This window comes from Bos javanicus, chromosome 3 (genome assembly GCF_032452875.1).
Source record: "Bos javanicus breed banteng chromosome 3, ARS-OSU_banteng_1.0, whole genome shotgun sequence".
NCBI lineage: Eukaryota > Metazoa > Chordata > Mammalia > Artiodactyla > Bovidae > Bos > Bos javanicus.
This window is the reverse complement of record NC_083870.1, coordinates 7,730,143-7,750,067: the sequence shown is the minus strand read 5'-3', so window position 1 is coordinate 7,750,067 and position 19,925 is coordinate 7,730,143. Positions and strand designations below refer to the sequence as shown.

The window sequence follows — 19,925 nt, the reverse complement described above, 5'->3', positions numbered from 1 at the left end:
GCATCAGCTGTTCTTGGCACAAAAAACTTAACAAATGATACTGTTTATCTCCTCTGTTCTTAGAACTTTTCAAATGTAGGACAGCTTGGGATTGAAGGCACATCTCCATGGAGAGCATTTTTGTATTTAGACAGGTTATTGACAGCTCTTATTTAGAACCTGTATAGCTGGGCTTCTATCTTAAATTTTTTTTGTTTTTTACCACAAAGTACATTTATAGTCTTTCTGTCATTCCAGTATCTAATACTACTTCTGAATTACTTAGATTGACACATTGCAAGCTCCTAACAAATGTTACCTGTGGTAGTAATAATGAGCCAGGTGCTATCCTGGACTTTGGGAATATAGTAGAGAGTACTATAGAGTCCCTGCCTTCATGGAACTTACATTCTAATGAGAAAGATAAACTATAAACAAGTCAAGTGAAATAAGTCAGACCCAGAAAACATAAATACCGTATGATCTCATTTACATGTGGAATCTTAAAATTCCAGCTGACTAGGACAGTGTTAGGATGGCATCTTCATAAATGGGTGCTATTTGATGATGGAAATGACTTGGTATGGACTACACAGAGCATGTGGATAATGAAGCCATATGTTTATGTCTGGATTCACAGTTTTTAAACAGTCATTTACTAAGTCACTTTGCTTTACCTTGAAGAATATAAACTGTTGTTTCACTGACACAAATCAGCAAGATCTAACTTATGGCAAGAAATATTCCATTGAAATGCTGTGCTGTACTGTGGGAAAATGTAAGTCTTTTTCACGGTTTCTATCAATGTGAAATAAAATTGAATTCTGACTTAAAAAAAAAAAAAACACACCAAACTCATGGAGGTTGCCAGAGGTGGTGGGTGGAGGCCACAAACTTCTAGTTACGAAATAAAGAAGTCATAGGGACGTAGCTCACTGCATGGTAACCTTAGTTAATAATTCCGTAGTGTATATTTGAAAATTGGAAGAGAATGGATCTTTTGTGTTTTTGGTTGTGCTGGGTCTTCATTGCTGCTCACGGGCTTTCTCTGGTTGTGGAGAGGAGGAGCCGTTCTCTGGCTTTGGTGTGCAGACTTCTCGTTGCGGTGGCTTCTCTCGTTGCAGAGCACAGGCTCCAGGTGTGCTGGCTTCAGTAGTTGCAGCACGCGAACTCAGTAGTTGTGCTACAAGGGCTTAGTTGCTCCGCAGCGTGTGGAATCTTCCCAGACAAGCGGTAAAACCTGTGTTTACTGCGTTGGCAGGTGGATTCTTTCTTTTTTTTTTTTACTTTTTATTTTGTAGTGGGGTATAGTAGATTAACAATGTTGTGATAGTTTCAGGTAAACAGCTCAGGGACTCAGTCATTCATGTATCCCCAGTCCCCCCTCCCATCCAGGCTGCCACATAACACTGAGCAGATTTCCATGTGCTCTACAGTAGATGGCAGGCAGATTCTTATCCACTGTACCACCAGGGAAATATGAGAATGGATCTTTAAAGTTCTCATCACGAGGGAAAAGATTAACTTAAAAAAATAAATAAGTATTTAAATACACTCAAAGGGCTTTCCTGGTGGCTCAGGAAAGAATCTGCCTGCAATATAGGAAACCTGGGTTTGATCCCTGGGTCGAGAAGACTCCCTGAAGAAGGGACTGGCAAACCACCCCAGTATTCTTGCCTGGAAAATTCCATGGACAGAGGGGCCTGGTGAGCTACAATCCATGGTGTTGCAAAGTCAGACCCAACTGAGTGACTTTGACTCACTGACTCAAAATTAAAAGTTATTTATAGAAAAAAACAGGGCTAGAGTTTGAATTGAGAGGTGAGTGGCAATTTTAGATTGGGTGGTAAGAGAAGCCTTCTCTAAAGAGATTCCACTTGAGTAAGGTATTGTCAAGGTAATTATTACCAGCTGTCACAAGTCTGGTGTGCTGCAGTTCATGGGGGGTCACAAAGAGTTGAGCACGACTTAGCAACCAAACAACAGCAGCTGGCCTCAAAATCTCAGTAGCCATTGGAATAGAAATTTGTTTCTCACCCACTCGGAGTTTGAGATAGCTCTCTAGAATGGCTTTCCTCCAAGCAGTGACTAAGGAACCCAGATTCTTCCACATTGTGGCCTCAGCAACTTGAAATCCTTTGCTTCTAGCTTTGGATGTTGAGGAAGAAAGTTTGGAAAATTATGCAAAATATTTTAGGGATAAGGCATGGCCTTTGCCACTGTTCCGTTGACTAAAACTCTGTCACTTTTCCTAGTCTCCCTTGCAGTAGGTTTGGCAAATGTAGTTTTCCTATGTGCTTGGGAAGAAGAGGGTTTTGGTGAGAACACTGCTTTTGCCATAGGCAGAAAATGGAGGAGCAAATAACGTAAAGATCTAGGAGAAAACCTGGAAAAACAGCTTCCAAAGCAAGAGAATAGAAAGTATTAGTGACCCTCAGGAGGAAGCAGTTTATGTATTTGAGGAACATCAAGAATTGGAATAAAGCTGGATTAAAAGCTTCCTTGGTGGTGCAGACGGTAAAGAGTCTGCCTGCAGTGTGGAAGACCCAGGTTCGATCCCTGGGTCAGAAAGATCCCCTGGAGAAGAAAATTGCAGCCCACTCCAGTACTCTTGCCTGGGAAATCCCATGGACAGAGGAGCCTGGCAGGCTCCAGTCCATGGGTTAGCAAAAGAATTGTACACAATTTAGTGACTAAGCATCAACAAGTGACTGACGAAAGTTGTCTCACTGGAGAGTGGTAATGACAAAAGGCTCACTGATGTGGGTTCAGGAGGTAAAAATAAAATGAGAAAATTACTTCAGGAAGATTCCCATTAATGGAAACAGAGAAATGGAGTAGCTGTAAGAATCAAGACATTTCATTTTGGGGTGGGATATGTTTCACCAGGTTTACCTGGTTATATGCTAATAAAGTGAAATTGCTCAATCGTGTCTGACTCTTTTACGACCCCATGGACTGTAGCCTACCAGGCTCCTCCAATCCATGGGATTTTCCAGGCAATAGTACTGGAGTGGGGTGCCATTTCCTTCTCCAGGGATCTTCCCAACCCAGGGATCGAACCCAGGTCTCCCGCATTGCAGGCAGATGCTTTACCATCAGCCACCAGGGAAGATAAAGTGAAAGTAAAAGTCACATCCGACTCTTTGCAACCCCATGGACTATCAGTCCAGTCCATGGAATTCTCCAGGTTAGAATACTGGAGTGGGTAGCCGTTCCCTTTTCCAGGGGATCTTCCCAACCCAGGGATTGAACCCAGGTCTTCTGCATTGCAGTCAGATTCTTTACCACAAGGGAAGCTAATGGATATGCTAATGGAACGCCTTAACTATTTGATTATTTGGAAACTAATTGGAAACAGTATGTATGTTCTAAAGTACATTAAAAGGATATTGAGAAACATGAACTTTTGACCATTAAGGGACTGTTTTCATCTATAAAATAATGAGGGTTAGTCTAAATGAGCTTAAGCTCTGACATCGAGAGTCTCTGATTGTCCAGTGTGTGTTTCTCTGGGCCACTTACCTTTTGTTCACCTATTATAGCAACTTTATTTGTTGGCAGTACTTCTGGAGGCTACAGGCAATCATTACTAATGTCATAGTTACCTCAAAGTCCCAAAGCTGCTTACTCGCATTGGAATACAACGTCTGTTGCTGCTGCTGCTGCTAAGTCGCTTCAGTCGTGTCCGACTCTGTGCGACCCCATAGATGGCAGCCCAGTAGGCTCCTCTGTTCCTGGGATCCTCCAGGCAAGAATACTGGAGTGGGTTGCCATTTCCTTCTCCAATGCATGAAAGTAAAAAGTGAAAGTGAAGTTGCTCAGTCGTGTCCGACTCTTAGTGACCCCATGGACTGCAGCCTACCAGGCTCCTCCGTCCATGGATTTTCCAGGCAAGAGTACTAGAGTGGGGTGCCATTGCCTTCTCCAAATACAATGTCTAGTACTGCCAAAACTCACATCTGCCAAAGCCTATGCGTTAGCTGCCTCCATGGCCAGAGAAAAAAATGAACTCTGTCTCCCTCTGTTTTCCAAATCTGGTGCAAGTGAGTATTATTGGTAGAGCCTAAATTATATATAGACCCTGGTAGCAAAAAAGTTTGGGTAATATAGTTGGGTAAAAAGGCTTTCATCCTTTGTTATACAGGGAAGAGCGAAAAGGGAGCAGGAAGAGACTGTTGCCAGTGGAGAATTCCACACAGCTGGCAAAGTGGGCTTTATGAAAAATAGGTTAAATCATTGGCCTAAATAAGTTTTTTGTCTTATCTTTTGACATATTTTTTCATGTTATTCTTTCCTGTTCATTAGATAAATAAGCAGAGAGTTAACTTTGTAAGGGTGCTTGGTGTTCTTTAATCTTACAGAAATTTTAGTGGAAGATAAAGAATTTTGCTTTAATTTCATGGCTTTTGAACATTTGGAGATTTGTAGTTTAAAATCTTATCTCTTTCTCTGCTATCTTGGGTACATATATTTTTAGTAGGGAGCTTAGATAATGGTAGAAAAATGGGAGTCTTAGCTATTACAGAAAAAAGGAATGACAAGGATAAATCTATGTTTGTTAAAGGTTAAATGAAGTTCTTGGTTGGTTAGGGGAAGAAGAATCATTCTGCTTCTTCTGCTGTTGTTGATACCAAAGCATATAAAGAATTCATCTGGTTTTGTTTTTTAGTATACAAAACCTGTATCTACTCTGCTTAGTCTTCTTTGCTAATTTGAACCTTCTTGTGCAAAGGACCTAATAGTCTAATAAGGGATTCTATAAATTTGACACATGAACATTATTTTTTAAATTTCTGTCATCTCTAAGCCTTATATTCTTGATTTGATTTGTCCTATTTCATAATTCTACCCTCTTCCTGGACTGTGAGTTATTAGAAAAGATAAAGGGGCAAATTAGTAAAAATATCATTCCAAATGAAGGCAAAATAAAGACATTTTCAGACAGATAAAAACGGAGATAATTTGTCTCTAGAAGATCTGCAGTGTAAGAAATACTAACATGAGTTTTTTAGACTAAGGGAAATGGTACCAGACAGAACACCAGATTATCCAGAGTGAAAGCACCACAATGGGTAAATATCTGGATAAAAATAAATGGCTGTTTGTTTTGTTTGTTTTAGTATCTTTATTTTATTTGTGTATATCAAAGTCTTTAAAAGACTAGTATCTTAAAAAAAAAACTTTTTATTTTGTATTGGGGTATAGCCGATTAACAATGTGATAGTTTCAGATGAGCAACGAAGGGGCTCAGCCATACATATGCATGTATCCATTCTCCCTCAGACTCCCCCAGGATGGCATCCAGGCTGCCACATAACACCGACAGAGTTCCATGTGCTATATGCACAGTAGGTCCTTGCTGGTTATCTGTTTTAAATATAGCAGTGTGTACATGTCCATCCCAAGCTCCCTAACTAGCTCTTTACCCATTTTCTAAGTCTAAGTGTCTTTCTGTTTTGTAAGTTTATTTTTATCATGTCTTTTTATAAAAAAAGATTTCACATGTAAGGGATGTCATATGATTTTTCTCTTTCTCTGTCTGACTTAACTTCACTCACTATGACAATCTCTAGGTCCATCCATGTTGCTGCAAAATGGCATTATTTCATTCTTTTTAATGGCTAAGTAATATTCCAGTGTGTATGTGTACCCCATCTGCTTTATCCATTCCTCTGTTGATGGACATGTAGGTTGCTTCCATGTCTTGGTTGTTGTAAACAATGCAGTGAACATTGGGGTGCATGTATCATTTGAGATCATGTTTTTCTCCAGATATATGCCCAGGAGTGGGACTGCAGGGTCATATGGTAGCTCTGTTTTTGTCTTTTTTAAGGAACCTCCATACTGTTCTTCACACTGGCTGTACCAATTTAAATTCCCACGAACAACGTAGGAGGGTTCCCTTCTCTTTACACCTTCTCTAGCATTTATTGTTTGTGGTTTTTTCGATGATAGCCATTTTGATAATTGACCATGTTGAACATCTTTTCAGGTGCCTCTTGACCATCTGTATGTCTTCATTGGAGAAATGTCTATTTAGGTCTTCTGCCCATTTTTTGATTGGATTGTTTGTTTTGATGCTTTTAAGCATCATGAGCTGTTTGTAAATTTTGGAGACTAATCCCTTGTCAGTCACATCATTTGTAAATATTTTCTCCCAATCTGTGGGTTGTCTTTTTGTCTTGTTTATTGTTTCCTTTTCTGTGTAAAAGCTTTTGAGTTTAAGTAGGTGTCATTTGTTTATTTTTGTTTTTATTTCCATTATTGTGGGAGACAGATTGAAAAATATACTGCTGCGATTTCTGTCAGAGTCTTCTGCCTATGTTTTCCTCTAGTAGTTTTATAGTGTCCAGTCTCACATTTAGGTCTTTAATCCATTTTGACCTTATTTTCATGTATGGTATTAAAGAATGATCTTATTTCATTTTTTTCCATGTAGTGTCCTATTTTCCCGGCTCCATTTGTTGAAGAGACTGTTTTTTAATACTGTGTATTCTTGCCTCCTTTGTCATAAACTGACCATAGGTGCATGGGTTCATTTCTGGGTTTTCTGTCCTGTTCCACTGATGAATATTTCTATTTTTGTGCCGGTATCATACTCTTTCGATGACTATAGCTTTATAGTATAGCCTGAAGTCAGGGACCCTGATTCTTCCAGCTCCATTTTTTTTTTTTTCCTACATTGCTTTAGCTATTTGAGATCTTAAAAAGACTATTTTAAAAGCAAAACTTGGCAGCAGCTTGTTGTGGGGTTTATAGTTTGTTTTGATGTAAAATATTAGATAATAAGAACAAAAAGGGAGGGGGATAAATGGAATTAAACTCTTATGAAGTTTTTATATTGTTCAAGTAATATTTGAAGGTAGACTAGTAGCTTAAAGATCAAAGTATAATCTCTAGAGCAACCACTAAAAATGAGCACAAGGAATAGTTAAAAAGGTGATATCCACAGTAAAAATGGAATGCTAAAAAGGTGTATATTTCAGCCAAAAGAATAAACAAATAAAGAATAATTAGGATAAATAGAAAATATATACCAGGGTAGTAGAAACAAACTCAACTATATTAGCAATTAAAGTTAATGGCCTAAACTTATCAATTAAAAGGGAGAAATTATCAAACTAGATTTTTTAAAAGGGAAGACTCAACTATATGCTGTTTGTAAGAAATGACATTTTAAACGTAAAGACACAGACAGATGCAAAATAAAGGGTGAAGTGTATTTTATGTGCAAGCACTAAGCATTAGAATGCTGATGTGGCTATGTTAATCAAACAAAGTAGATAGGGAATATTACAGAAGACACAGAAATTTTGTGTTGAGAGAAGGAGCATTAAATCAAGTTCTAACAATTCTAAATGCATAGGCTCCAAATAACAAAGTTTCAAAAACATAGTGCAGAAAAATGACAGAACCAAAGGGAAAACAAATCTACAACATAACTGGAGATTTTAACATCTTTCTCACTTCTGTGTAAATGTCTCACTCTTTTTTTCTGATCATAACCTCGTGCTAAGTCCACAGAGCTAAAAATGTTGACGTTCACAGCCAAATTTTCATAAGTCCCGCTATTTATTGGTGTAAATCTTGAATAGGTAAATGGCATGTTGAGGTTCTGTTTGCCTGCTGTCTCTGTAAGTCACTCAGCTTTCTTTAAAGCCTACCCACTCATTTCTGAGTCTATGAAAAGAAGTCTGACTTTTTTCAGACTTCTGTGCTTATTTCATATGTGCCAAAGTAGCAAAATCATTTAAAATTCATCAGCTATTTAATCTGTTTATTTTAACATTTATATTATCCACTAGCTGTAGTTTAATTTTGGCTTTATTTGCTACTTCATAAGCATAACAGTAAGTATAATATTTTATTATTTAAGTATCTTTTTCTTTTCATTTTATGTGTGCTCTTTTTACTTTTGTTTAATGCATTTTTGAGCACTTACTATATTTAAGACCTACATTAGTTTTTCATAAAATAAGACCCTTGACTTGTTACAGAGCCAGGAATTGGAAACCCTCTGTTCATCCCTGCATATTGGTTCCGTCTACCACCAAACAAAATCGTTCCCTCTTCTCTTCCCTTAACCCTTTGTATATTCTTGTGTTTTAGCATTATACTGTATTGTCTTCCCAGTTACACTACAGGCTTCTTGATGGCAGAAATCAAATTCTGTAGCACCTGTACATGTAGTAGGCACATTCTATGAAAGTTTGATTGCTGAAGGAAGAATGGATGGATATAGTAACGAACAAATGCTAGTAATCTTGTGATTAAAGTTAGTTAAGTCTCTGACAAGGTAATAGTAAAGTCAATTCCTAATGTGCTCTTGAACTCTGATAGTCTTATAAAACTTTTTTGAAGATCAGTTTACAAAGCTGCCAGGGTATATAAGAAGACATAGTGCAAAGCAGATGCTAAGTGGGAGAGAAGTTTCTACCATAATCTATGTACATCACTAATGGTTCCAGAAGGCGAAGAGTCACTGGTGAGATCTCTTAGTGATGGACTAGTCTATAGGTCTATTTATGCACGAAGACCTTTGTGTTTACTCAAAGTAAACTTTCAGTTCAGTTCAGTTCAGTTCAGTCTCTCAGTCGTGTCTGACTCTTTGCGACCCCATGATTCACAGCATGCCAGGCCTCCCTGTCTATCATGAACTCCCGGAGTTCACCCAAACTCATGTCCATCGAGTCAGTGATGCCATCCAGCCGTCTCATCCTCTGTCGCCCCCTTCTCCTCCTGCCCCCAATCCCTCCCAGCATCAGGGTCATGCGAAGAGGTGACTCACTGGAAAAAGTAAACATTAGGATCTAGTTTTGTTATGGACCTTTCATACTTTGGGCTTCCCTTGTGGCTGCAATGTGGGAGATGTATCCCTGGGTTGGGAAGATCCCCTGGAGAAGGGAAAGGCTACACACTCCAGTATTCTGGCCTAGAAAATTCCATGGACTGTATAGTCCAGGGGTCAGCAAAGGGTCTGATATGACTGAGCAACTTTCACTTTCACTTTCTTTTCATACTTTAGGAAATTTTCATTGGGAAAATAATTATTTGAGACAAACACAAGTTGTTAATGATTTCCCTGGTGGCTCTGACAGTAAGAATCTCCCTGCAATGCAATGGGTCTGGGTTTGATCCCTGGAGAAGATCCCCTAGAGAAGGGAATGGCTACACACTCCAGTATTCTTGCATGGAGAATTCCATGGACAGGGGAGCCTGGTGGGCTATAGCCCAAGGGATCACAAAGAGTCAGTCATGCCTGAGCAACTAATGCTTAAATTGTTATCCATTCAGTAATACTTGTATGAGCTGGTCATAAAACCTGTGATACTTGGATTAAGTTTTGTGGCTATATCTTGAATCTTTATGGGAAGTCCCTTAAATGTCTTACTGTCCATAAGACACATCTTTCAGCCCAGAATATGACCAAATGAGTTCTAATTTCTTTATTGGTATTTAGTTATGTAAGCTTAATATGTCAGAATATTCATGAAAAAAACTTTTAAGAATACTTTAATGAAGTTTAGTAAATGTAAATATAGAATGAGTCAATATAGGAAACTTTTCATATAATTTCATTATGTAACATTAACACATTTTCTTTTCTTTCAGGGTGCTCTGGAACAGGGCTCAAATTCTCAGCTCATGGCTGTCCAATACACAGAAACCACTAGTATCAGGTGAGAAAGTGTGGAAGCTCTTGGTTAAGGAATTCTAAATACCTAGTATTTTCCCCTGCAGAAGGAAATGGCAACCCACTCCAGCATTCTTGCCTGGAGAATCCCAGGGACGGAGGAGCCTATTGGGTGCTGTCTATGGGGTCGCACAGAGTCAGACACGACTGATGCAACTTAGCAGCAGCAGCAGCAGTATTTCAGTAAAGTTGAAATGCACACTTTGCTTCCATCTTAAACTTGTTCTCCTCGTTATATTATAGAAACAGATTGTTCAGTTATATGTAGTAACTTATAGATCTCTGTAACCAGAGTATTTTATTCAATTACTATGTGTATGTTAAAAATATATTCATTTTTTGACACATTATTATGATGGCATATTATTTCTTCATTAGTTAAAAATGTTTTTAATCTCTTAGTTCAGTCGCTAAGTTGTGTCCAACTCTTTGTGAGCCCATGGACTGCAGCACGCCAGGTCTCCCTGTCCATCACCAAGTCCCAGAGCTTACTCAAATTCATGTCCATTGAGTCAGTAATGCCATCCAACCATCTCATCCTCCGTTTTTTCCCTTTCTCCTCGTGCCTTGAATTTTTCCCAGCATCAGGGTCTTTTCAAATGAGTCAGTTCTTCACATCAGGTGGCCAAAGTATTGGAGTTTCAGCTTCAGCATCAGTCCTTCCAATGAATATTCAGGACTGATCTCCTTTAGGATGGACTGGTTGGATCTCCTTACAGTCCAAGGGACTCTCAAGAGTCTTCTCCAACACCACAGTTCAAAAGCATCAATTCTTCTGCGCTCAGCTTTCTTTATAGTCCAACTCTCACATCCATACATGACCACTGGAAAAACCACAGCCTTGACTAGACGGACATTTTTGGTAAAGTAATGTCTCTGCTTTTTAATATGCTGTCTAGGTTGGTCATAACTTTTCTTCCAAGGAGCAAGCGTCTTTGAATTTCATGGCTGCAGTCACCATTTGCTGTGATTTTGGAGCCCAAAAAATAAGTCTGTCACTGTTTTCCCATCTGTTTGCCATGAAGTGATGGGAACAGATGCCATAATCTTAGTTTTCTGAATATTGAGCTTTAAGCCAACTTTTTCACTCTCCTCTTTCACTTTCAACAAGAGGCTCTTCAGTTCTTCTTTGCTTTCTGCCATAAGGGTGGTGTCATCTGCATATCTGAGGTTATTGATATTTCTCCTGGAAATCTTGATTCCAGCTTGTGCTTCATCCAGCCCAGCATTTCTCATGATATACTCTGCATATAAGTTAAATAAGCAGGGTGACAATATACAACCTTGACATACTCCTTTCCCTATTTGGAACCAGTCTGTTGTTCCATGTCCAGTTCTAACTGTTGCTTCCTGACCTGCATACAGATTTCTCAAGAGGCAAGTCAGGTGGTCTGGTATTCCCATCTCTTGAACAATTTTCCACAGTTTGTTGTGGTTCACACAGTCAAAGCCTTTGGCATAGTCAAAGGCTTTGACTGGAACTCTCTTGCTTTTTTAATGATCCAATGGATGTTGGCAGTCTGCAATCCAGCCTGAACATCTGGAAGTTCACAGTTCACATACCATTGAAGCCTGGCTTGGAAAATTTTGAGCATTACTTTACTAGCATGTGAGATGAGTGCAATTGTGCAGTCGTTTGAGTATTCTTTGGCATTGCCTTTCTTTGGGATTGGAATGAAAACTGACCCTTTCCAGTCCTATAGCCACTGCTGAGTTTTCCAAATTTGCTGGCATATTGAGAGCAGCACTTTCAAAGCATCATGTTTTAGGAGTTGACATAGCTCAACTGGAATTCCATCACGTCCACTAGCTTTGTTTGTAGTGATGCTTCCTAAGGCCCACCTGACTTCACATTCCAGGATGTCTGGCTCTAGGCTGGTGATCACACCATTGTGATTATCTGGGTCATGAAGATCTTTTTGTACAGTTCTGTGTATTCTTGCCACCTCTTCTTAATATCTTCTGCTTCTGTTAGGTCCATACCATTTCTGTCCTTTTTCATGCCCATCTTTGCATAAAATATTCCTTTGGTATCTCTAATTTTCTTGAAGAGATCTCTAGACTTTCCCATTCTGTTGTTTTCCTCTATTTCTTTGCACTGGTCACTGAGGAAGGCTTTCTTATCTCTCCTTGCTATTCTTTGGAACTCTACATTCAAATGGGAATATTTTTCCTTTTCTCTTTGCCTTTTGCTTCTCTTCTTTTCACAGCTATCTGTAAGGCCTCCTCTGAAAACCATTTTACCTTTTTGCCTTTCTTTTAATCCCAAACTTAATATTTAAAACTGAAAACTGCTTGAACCTAAACTGCTATTTAAAAAACAGTTTTTAAAAAATGTTTTTAAGTGAATTATAGTTGACCTTCTTTATTCATGCATTCTGTATTTATGAATCCTCTTACTTGAGAAAATTTATTTGTACCGCCAATCAATATTCAAGGTACTTTCATGGTCATTTGCATTCCCAGGTGAATTTCAGCAAAGCAGTACTTTGGCTTCCTGTTTCAGCTCTCATACTATAAGCACTTGTCCTTTCTGAGATCTATTTAGTGCCGTAGTTTTTACATTGTATGATTTTTGCTTGTAAATTCATCATTTAAAATTGCCTACAAGCATAGTTCTGCAGTGTGCTGCCTAGTTTTGCGAGAGCCCGAGAAAGCTGTATTGTGCTGTGTAGAGAAAACGTGTATTAGATAGACTTCGTGTGTACGCGGGTTATAGTGCTGTTGCCTGTGAGTGCTTTGTTAATGAGTGAGCAGTGTTTGTTAAAGAAAGTGTCTTTAAATGGAAACATATAAAGCAAGGTTATATGTTGATCAGTTCACAAAAATGCTGTAACTAAGGGCTCACAGGAATCTCACCTGGATTTCCCTTAGGAGAACGGTTCAGTGTTTTCTCGTTCAGAGTTCGCACTGACTTTATAGAACGTAACTACCGTAAATAATAAGAGTTGTACAGGTAAAATATTATAGTTAGAAATGGCCTATTGAGTACATGAAACTATTTCAAAGGAAGTTTTTATGGCTCATTTATAATTTCCTTTTAGGTCAGTCTTTCCATCCTCTTAAGTTAATAACAGTTTGAAGATATAGAAGAACCTATAAGAATTAAATATATATGATTTTTGTTTTTGAAGAAAGATAAACATTTTTTTTACTCTCTTTAACTTTTGGGTGTTAGCTTACTGTGCTAAACAATAAAAGACCCTGAAAATATTATTAAGAACTATATTAACACCATTTGAGTACATCTTTCGGGATATGATGTGGTTTGAGGTATTACATTTTTAGATATAATTTTATCAAGGCACTGACATGATACTTTTAATATCTATGGCTAATCATTGTTGAGTGACTCCTATGCAAAAGGACCCATAGGAGTAACATGGTTGGTACGAACATCTCTGACCCCAGGGACAGTCCTGAAAGGTTTATGTAGTTACCCTCATTTTACTGATGAGGAAAATGAAGTTGCTCTGGGATGGATTTCCCCCACAATTGCCCAACTGTGGGGTGGAACAGGAATTCAGAGACAGGTATATTTGTTTCCAAATCCTAAGCTCTTTTTCCCCTTTTGTACAGCCTCATAAGCAAGTATGCACTCACAGATTTGACAGAACGGTGAAAAAGAACTTTTCCTCAGACTTAATTTTTCTTACCAAAATTTTAAAATCATGCAAACTGATGTAGAAGTCTGTTTTCTGGTACTTCTGTTGTTTTTACGTGCTTTGCAGTGCACTTGACTGGTACATTTAGAGCATTCAGAAATGAGAGTTTAGCTCTAGTGAACTGGATCTTAGCTTTTCAAAATGTTATTGCAAAAATTGCTGCCAAAATGCTACTAATATTTTGGTTGAGAGAGATTCTTATGATTCAGATGTCACCTTAGATTAGGAAGCATTTTTGAGTGGATAGAAATTCATCAGTTTAAGAGCACTTTGCCATTTTCTTACTTCAGCAGGAACTCAGGGAGTGAGCTACAGGTGTATTATGCTTCACCCAGAAGTTACCAAGACTTCTTTGAAGCTATCCGCAGAAGGGGAGACACGTTTTATGTTGTGTCGTTTCGAAGGGTAAGTTCATTTGGAGAGAATAAAAGAAATATTTTTGAATATTTGCTGTACATAAGGCATTGGGCTGCATACTATGGAAGATAAAAATATATGAGATGGGAAGTAATATACAATAAATTGTATGAGTAGAACACTCTAAGTGCTATAATACAAGCTTGACCTTGAGCTGTTCAAGTTATGAAGAACATGGAGTTGATACCAGACACTATTTAGAAAATATAAGCTGCTTATTGATTTTTATTCTTTGTTGTCCCTATAGCCATATTTTTTGTTTATAACTAAAGGAGAAGTAAAAACATAAAAATTTCTTTTTAGGTTTTATGGTGGTTTGGTTTTCCCATTTGGTTAATGGAAAGTAGAGTTCCTAAATTTTAGCTTAATATGAGTTATGGGCTGATTAATACATTACATGTGGAATGTTTGAATCTATGTGACTGAGACTTTCTATTCTTTTCTCTCTCCTTCATCAAGCATTTACTCTTATTAGTGAAGAATGTATAAGATAATTAGTCACTCATGCAAAAGAAAATGTTTATATGACCACTTCTGAATGTTACAAATGTTAGACTAAATGGGGTAAAACGCATAGCTTATTTTCATGCCATCTACTTTTCCTCTAAAATGAAAATACATTTTTCATAGAATTACCATTTGAATATCTCTCGTAAAGTGCTGTATGTTAAACCAGTAACATATGACTAGGTTAGAATTTCTTGGTAGTTTGTATCCTAGGTTTTTCTTTTTCTTTTTTTAAAGAATGTGGAGAGGCATGATAGAAATAAGCATATGCTGACAGTAAATGATGCATTCTCTGATTATTGTCACAACTCACTATCACTGAAATTTTCAGTTAATTCTTTTCCTGAAGTATAAATATTTAGTGGCTCAGAATTTTGGACTCGAAGATTAGGGCAGTCAAACATTTCATGTATGTGTAGTTGTTAATCAAATGTGTTAGGAGATTTGGGATACTATAGTGAAGGTATCTCATGACTTCTGCCTTTTCTCAAAAACTCCCTGTGCTCAGTCTATTCTCTCAGATGTAATCGGTGTGTTTCTATACTGCACCAGCCTCAAAGTTCATTTTTAGCAGCAAGGGGGCAGCTGAAAACAGGGTTTCGGCAAGGCTCCAGCTCTACTGGCTGATGAGAACTTGGTGTTGCTTTGGGTTGACACAGTCATGTTGGGGGGAAATGTAAATGGGATCCAGCACTATGAAGAAGAGACTCGATGGGTGTTAAAACGAACGTGTTGATGTGTATATGTAATGAATATAACCACAAAAGAAGCACTGAAATAGCTGAATACTTTTCCTTAGGTTTGGGATAATTTCTGTATTATTTGATGAAAACAGTACAGTATACATTAAAAGTAGCAATTGTCAAGCCACAGATTGACATCATGACTAGTAACATTTTTCTAGGGAGGAGAACAAGTATTTGTTATGAAGAAAATTATTGTAGCCTTAAAAGGACTGTGTTTTTACAAAGGAAGACGAATGCTGTTCTTTTTTTTTTAATGAATATGTTACATTTCTTACATTTGTAAAAGCTAATTCTCATTAGTTTGCTGTGAAAAGTGCTACTAGAAAATTATTTGTCACCCTCCCTGCAACCTTCTGATGTTCTGGAAGGAACTGTCTCATGTTTAAGCAAACTGTTGGACTCTCACATTCTGTTTGAGTTTTTCATTTCCTAATTACTGATTTATCATATCTTAGTGTTTTATATCAGGGAAAAGTGAGGATAAGCATGAACTGAACTAGATAACAGTCGTTAGAAGTCCTTAGAGAGAGAGAGAGCATCCTTTTTTACTTTTTCTTGCTTTATTTTTTTTCAACAGTAGGGATAAGGAAGTTAATTTTATCATGATGACTATGTCATTAGACAGGAATTTGATTAAGTCCTGGGTTGTTCTTTTTGTTCTTGCTAAAATGAGAATGAGAGACATAATGATCTCATGCTTATATGCTTAGTTTTCTTTTCCATTTTTTTCAATATAAAATATACTAACAGTTTTATTAAAAAGTTAACTGGCATCATTTCTTGTGCAGAAAGATGTAGAAATCTCAATAAAAATAAATAAGGGAAAAAAAAGAAAGACGTAGAAGTTTTAGTCAGGCTCTTAATTTCATTGACAGAAATTACTGTAATTGATCCTGTGTGACTGCATTAGAAATTAAGAAGTGTAGGAATTTTGATGCCCCCAGGTTTTGCTTAGTATAAATGAAAATTAACGGAGCCAATAAGCAAACCATATTGTTTTATTTTATAATTGGACATGTGTTTAACAAATATTTTAATTTATAAAAAAGTAGATGTAGCTATTGACTGTTTAGTATACCATTATTTAATAAACCAACTCTTACATTTCATAGCTTGGAACGTACACTAGTCCTCATGGAGACTTAGAGTAGTGGCTTGTTGTCATTCCTGATTCAACAGCAGCTCCAGTAATTCCACTTTAGTCTTTTTCTCACATGTCTTATTCAGACTCCCCAAACATAAAGAGCTTGATTTTATATATATATATATATATAATTATATGGAATTTCTGCAATAATCTGGCTCATGACCCATGGTCCATTCATTTGTGACCGAGGAAATAGGGTGGATTTCTTTAAATGTACCAACAAGTTTATGCAGAAGGAATAGCTTGGACTACTAGTTTGAGAAAAAGATTGTGATCAACCATTAGAGCTTCATAAACTGTTTATTATATCACGTAACACCTGCTTTTTTAAAAGAGTTCTTTCTTTATTGGTCCCTAGTTTCTGGTCTCCAAGGCTTGTCTTCTCATATGTATCACAGGCCTCTGAAAGACGGGAAGTGTCATGTGCTTCTTTATGACTACAGCTGACACTCGGCACAATGCCAGTCACTCAGTGTTTATTGAACAAAGCAATTTTATGTATGCTTCACTAAGGGAAAGTTCACGGTTTTTCATCATCTTTTAAGGTGTATATTTACATCTGTTTTGCTTAGAGAAATTTAAATCTATTTTGCTGCTCTAAGAAATAACATGGGCAGTGCCAAATTCCAGCAGAAAGTTCAGTTAGAGATGACCTGTCTTTGCTTTATTTATGGTTGTACTAGCCAGAGATGTATCTTATCAGCTTTGTGCTTATCTCTGAATCTCAGCTTTAGAGCTAAGAAAAAAGTCACCTTGGTGAAATTATTGGAGTGGATTGTTGTTAGACCTTGTTGCTTTTTTTGTGTGTGGAGAAGGGTTGGTGTCTAGTATCTGCAGATTCAAGCAGCATGAACCAGAAACTTGTAACTTTGGACAAAGAATAGGAAAGACTTTCATAGTGCAGAAAGGTTGACTGGTGATGTTAATGATTCAAAACGTTTGCCAAAGGTTTATTCCCACGGAAGGCCGTAAAGGAGAGTTTTACAGAATGACAATGACATTTTCTAAGTTAATGCCTAAAGTAATACCGAATACATGCTTAGAAGAGTGGCATCTTTTCTTAACGTATATTATTTGTTTCTTGGAAATTTTTGTTTAGTATATACCTTTATATAAAATCTTCAGAGGCAAGAGGAATTTCTTTAGTAATCAAAGGAAATTAGTGTATAAAGTCTCCTTCAAAAGGATACAGCTCCTTTTGTTTTGGGACTTCACAACTACACATGGATCTTGAAGTTTGGCCATTTACTTATCTCTGCTTTCATAATCTTCTAGCCATATTCCTTCTCTGGCTGAAAAAAGAAGTGACTAAATGAATTTTGAAAAATACTTGCTATTTTAAAAATATGTCTTTCAAAGAATTAATCTCAAAAATATACAAGCAACTCCTGCAGCTCAATTCCAGAAAAATAGACGACCCAATCAAAAATGGGCCAAAGAACTAAACAGACATTTTTCCAAAGAAGACATACAGATTGCTAACAAACACATGAAGAGATGCTCAACATCACTCATTATCAGAGAAATGCAAATCAAAACCACAATGAGGTACCATCTCACAGGGGTTAGAATGGCTGCGATCCAAAAATCTACAAACAATAAATGTTGGAAAGGGTGCGGGAAAAGGGAACCCTCTTACACTGTTGGTGGGAATGCAAACTAGTACAGCCACTACGGAGAACAGTGTGGAGATTCCTTAAAAAACTGGAAATAGAACTGCTATATGACCCAGCAATCCCACTGCTGGGCATACACACTGAGGAAACCAGAGTTGAAAGAGACACGTGTACCCCAGTGTTCATCACAGCACTGTTTACAATAGCCAGGACATGGAAGCAACTTAGATCCATCAGCGGACAAATGAATAAGAAAGCTGTGGTACATATACACAATGGAGTATTACTCAGCCATTAAAAAGAATGCATTTGAATCAGTTCTAATGAGGTGGATGAAACTGGAGCCTATTATACAGAGCAAAGTAAGTCAGAAAGAAAAACACCAATACAGTATACTAACGCATATATATGGAATTTAAAAAGATGGTAACGATGACACTATATGCAAGACAGCAAAAGAGACACAGATGTATAGAACAGTCTTTTAGACTCTGTGGGAGAAGGCGAGGTGGGATGATTTGAGAGAATAGCATTGAAACATGTATATTATCATATGTGAAATAGATTGCTGGTCCAGATTTGGTGCATGAGACAGGGTGCTCAGAACTGGTGCGCTGGGATGACCCTGAGGGATGGAGTGGGGAGGGATGTGGGAGGGAGGGTCAGGATGGGGAACACATGTACACCCATGGTTGATTCATGTCAATGTATGGCAAAAACCACCACAATATTGTAAAGTAATTACCCTCCAATTAAAATAAATTAAAAAAAAATGTCTTTTCTTAGAAGAGAGAGACTTAAAAAAAAATCCTTATTTTAGAAGGCTTTTTTCCAAATAAGTTGTTAGCTTACTTTAAGATATACTGTTATTCAGGTCTTAAGCACATTATAAAAAATAGAACAGAGTTGTCTGAGGATTCACTTAACCTGAGTTTAGTTAATGATTATATCAAGAGCATTATATATCCATTTTCTTTTTCATTCATATACAAATATGGATACCTTTAATGTATACGGCCATTATAATTTACTTTTGCATTCCAGTCCCCTATAATGAAAAGGACATCTTTTTTGGGTGTTAGTTTTAGAAGGTCTTGTAGGTCTTCATAGAACCGTTCAACTGCAGCTTCTTCAACATTACTGGTTGGGGCATAGACTTGGATTACTGTGATATTGAATGGTTTGCCTTGGAAACGAACCGAGATCATTCTGTCGTTTTTGAGATTGCATCCAAGTACTGCATTTCGGACTCTTTTGTTGACTATGAGGGCTACTGCATTTCTTCTAAGGGATTCCTGCCCACAGTAGTAGATATAATGGTCGTCTGAGTTACATTCACCCATTCCAGTCCATTTAGTTTGCTGATTCCTAAAATGTCGATGTTCACTCTTGCCATCTCCTGTTTAACCGCTTCCAATTTGCCTTGATTCATGGACCTGACATTCCAGGTTCCTGCAACACTGCTCTTTTCAGCAGTGGACTTTGCTTCCATCACCAGTCACATCCACAACTGGGAATTGTTTTGCTTTGTCTCTGTCTCTTCATTCTTTCTGGAATTATTTCTCCACTGATCTCCAGTAGCATATTGGGCACCTACTGAACTGGGGAGGTCTTTCATCTTTCAGTGTCCTATCTTTCTGCCTTTTCATACCCTCCATGGGGTTCTCAACGCGTGAATACTGAAGTGGTTTGCCATTCCCTTCTCCAGTGGGACCACATTTTGTCAGAACTTTCCATCATAATCCATCCGTCTTGGGTGGCCCTATATGGCATGGCTCATAGTTTCGTTGAGTTAGACAAGGCTGTGGTCCATGTGATCAGATTGGTTAGTTTTCTGTGCTTGTGGTTTTTAGTCTGTCTGTCCTCTGATGGAGAAGGATAAGAAGCTTATGGAAGCTTCCTGATGGGAGAGACTGAGTTAGAAATTGGGTCTTGTTCTGATGTTCAGGGCCATGCTCAGTAAATTTATAATCCAATTTTCTGTTGATGGGTGGGGCTATGTTCCCTCCCTGTTAGTTCAGTTCAGTCGCTCAGTCGCGTCCGTCTCTTTGCAGCCCCATAAACTGCAGCACACCAGGCCTCCCTATCCATCACCAGCTCCCGGAGTTCACCCAAACTCATGTCCATCGAGTCGGTGATACCATCCAGCCA

At 37.9% G+C, this 19,925-nt stretch overlaps 1 protein-coding gene across 2 annotated transcripts in view; it reads left to right on the top strand.

Annotated features, from left to right (window-relative positions):
* The window catches only part of ATF6 (activating transcription factor 6), a 234,191-nt gene that overhangs the window by 85,787 nt on the left and 128,479 nt on the right, over positions 1-19,925 (top strand). The window contains exons 13-14 of one of the 2 annotated variants that reach the window (XM_061400334.1): positions 9,595-9,662; positions 13,635-13,746. In XM_061400334.1, coding sequence (XP_061256318.1) covers positions 9,595-9,662; positions 13,635-13,746 — 180 coding nt within the window. Of the gene's footprint in view, positions 1-9,594; positions 9,663-13,631; positions 13,747-19,925 lie in introns of both variants that reach the window. The other variant, XM_061400327.1, reaches the window with a different exon arrangement.